At 69.3% G+C, this 1,469-nt stretch overlaps 1 protein-coding gene across 1 annotated transcript in view; it reads left to right on the top strand.

Annotated features, from left to right (window-relative positions):
* The window catches only part of SLC25A35 (solute carrier family 25 member 35), a 2,621-nt gene extending 1,170 nt beyond the window's left edge, over positions 1 to 1,451 (top strand). The window contains exons 3-5 of the mRNA XM_014526961.2: positions 175 to 327; positions 413 to 547; positions 837 to 1,451. Coding sequence (XP_014382447.1) covers positions 175 to 327; positions 413 to 547; positions 837 to 1,013 — 465 coding nt within the window. The 3' untranslated portion in view covers positions 1,014 to 1,451. The remainder of the gene's footprint in view (positions 1 to 174; positions 328 to 412; positions 548 to 836) is intronic.
* Positions 1,452 to 1,469: the final 18 nt, after the last annotated feature.

Genomic DNA, 1,469 nt, shown 5'->3' with positions numbered 1-1,469 from the left:
GGGGGCCGGGCCAGCCCCCCCCCTCCCCTCCCCTCCCCTCCCCCATCATGGCCCCTGAGCCCACCCCCAAATCCCAGCACCTGATAGCTCAGGGCCAAATGACTGGATCTCCTGAGCTGGTGGGGTGGGGCGCGCCTGGACTGCCCCTTGACCCCTGTCCCGTGCCAACCCCAGGGCATGGTGCAGGCGCTGAGGCAGATCTGGCGGGCACAGGGTGTGGCTGGACTGTGGCGTGGGGCAGGCTCAGCGGTGCCACGTGTGGCCGTGGGTTCAGCCACACAGCTCAGCACCTTCTCATCTGCCAAGGATATTGTCGACCAGCTCGCGGTGAGCACCGGGCAGAGGGCAGGGAAGGGTGAAGGTTCCCTGGCCCCTCCCCAAAACTGATTTCCACCCCCTTCCCCCGCCCCAGGTCTTCCCAGCGGGTGGCTGGCGGGTGGCACTGGTGGCCGGCATGAGCAGCAGCGTGGCTGTGGCCGTGGCCATGACGCCCTTCGACGTGGTCAGCACCCGGCTCTACAACCAGCCCGTCGGGCCGCGCGGAGAGGTGAGCAGGGCGGGAGCGGTGCCCCTCACTCCTGACCTGCAACCCTCACTAGGCCCAATCGGTCTCCCCCATCCCCAGCAGCTCTGGGCCCAGCGGGTGCTCCTCACTCCCGACCCACAGCATCTCCCCACAGCGGGTGCCGCTTACTCCCAACCTGCAGCCCCTAGCCCAGTGGGTGCTCATCACTCCTGACCCCTACCGGTGCCCCTCACTCCCGACCTGCAGGGCCCCACCGCGGGTGCCCCTCACACCCAGCGCCATGGGCCACCTTATGCTGTTGTCCCCACAGGGGCTACTGTACCGGGGCGTGGCTGACTGTTTCGCCCGCACCATGCGCGCTGAGGGCATCCTGGGCCTCTACAAGGGCCTCGGGGCCTGCTACTTCCGCATGGGGCCCCACACAGTGCTGAGCCTCCTCTTCTGGGACCAGCTGCGCCGGCTCTGGGCCTGCTATGGCCAGCGGTGACCCGGGGCTGGGCCCCGCCTGTGTCAGTGATGGGCGCAGGCTCCCTGCACGCTGCGGCGGGGCCATCTGCAGCCCCCACCTCCGCTCCATCGACTGCGAGACCAGCCTGGGGTCATGCCCCCAGTCTTACCCGTGCCCCCACTCCTGACCACAGCCCCCCATTGGTGCCCCTCACTGCCACCCCACACACCCCACGTGGGGTCCCACTGGTGCCCCTCCCTCCTGACCCACAGCCCCACCTGTGGGCCCACTGGTGCCCCTCACTCCTGCCCTGCATGCCCTCCCTCCAACCAGCAGCCGCCCCCAGGAACCCCACTGGTGTCCCTCACTCCCGACCTTCCCCTGCCACCTGGGGCCCCCCACTGGTACCCCTCACGCGCCCCGCAGCTCCCTGCCCCCTCCCCGGCGCCTGCTGTAACGAGCTGAATAGAAGCTGAATCTGTATCCGCTGCGTCT

Source organism: Alligator sinensis, unplaced genomic scaffold (genome assembly GCF_000455745.1).
Source record: "Alligator sinensis unplaced genomic scaffold, ASM45574v1 scaffold1500_1, whole genome shotgun sequence".
NCBI lineage: Eukaryota > Metazoa > Chordata > Crocodylia > Alligatoridae > Alligator > Alligator sinensis.
This window is presented reverse-complemented; position numbering and strand designations above follow the sequence as displayed.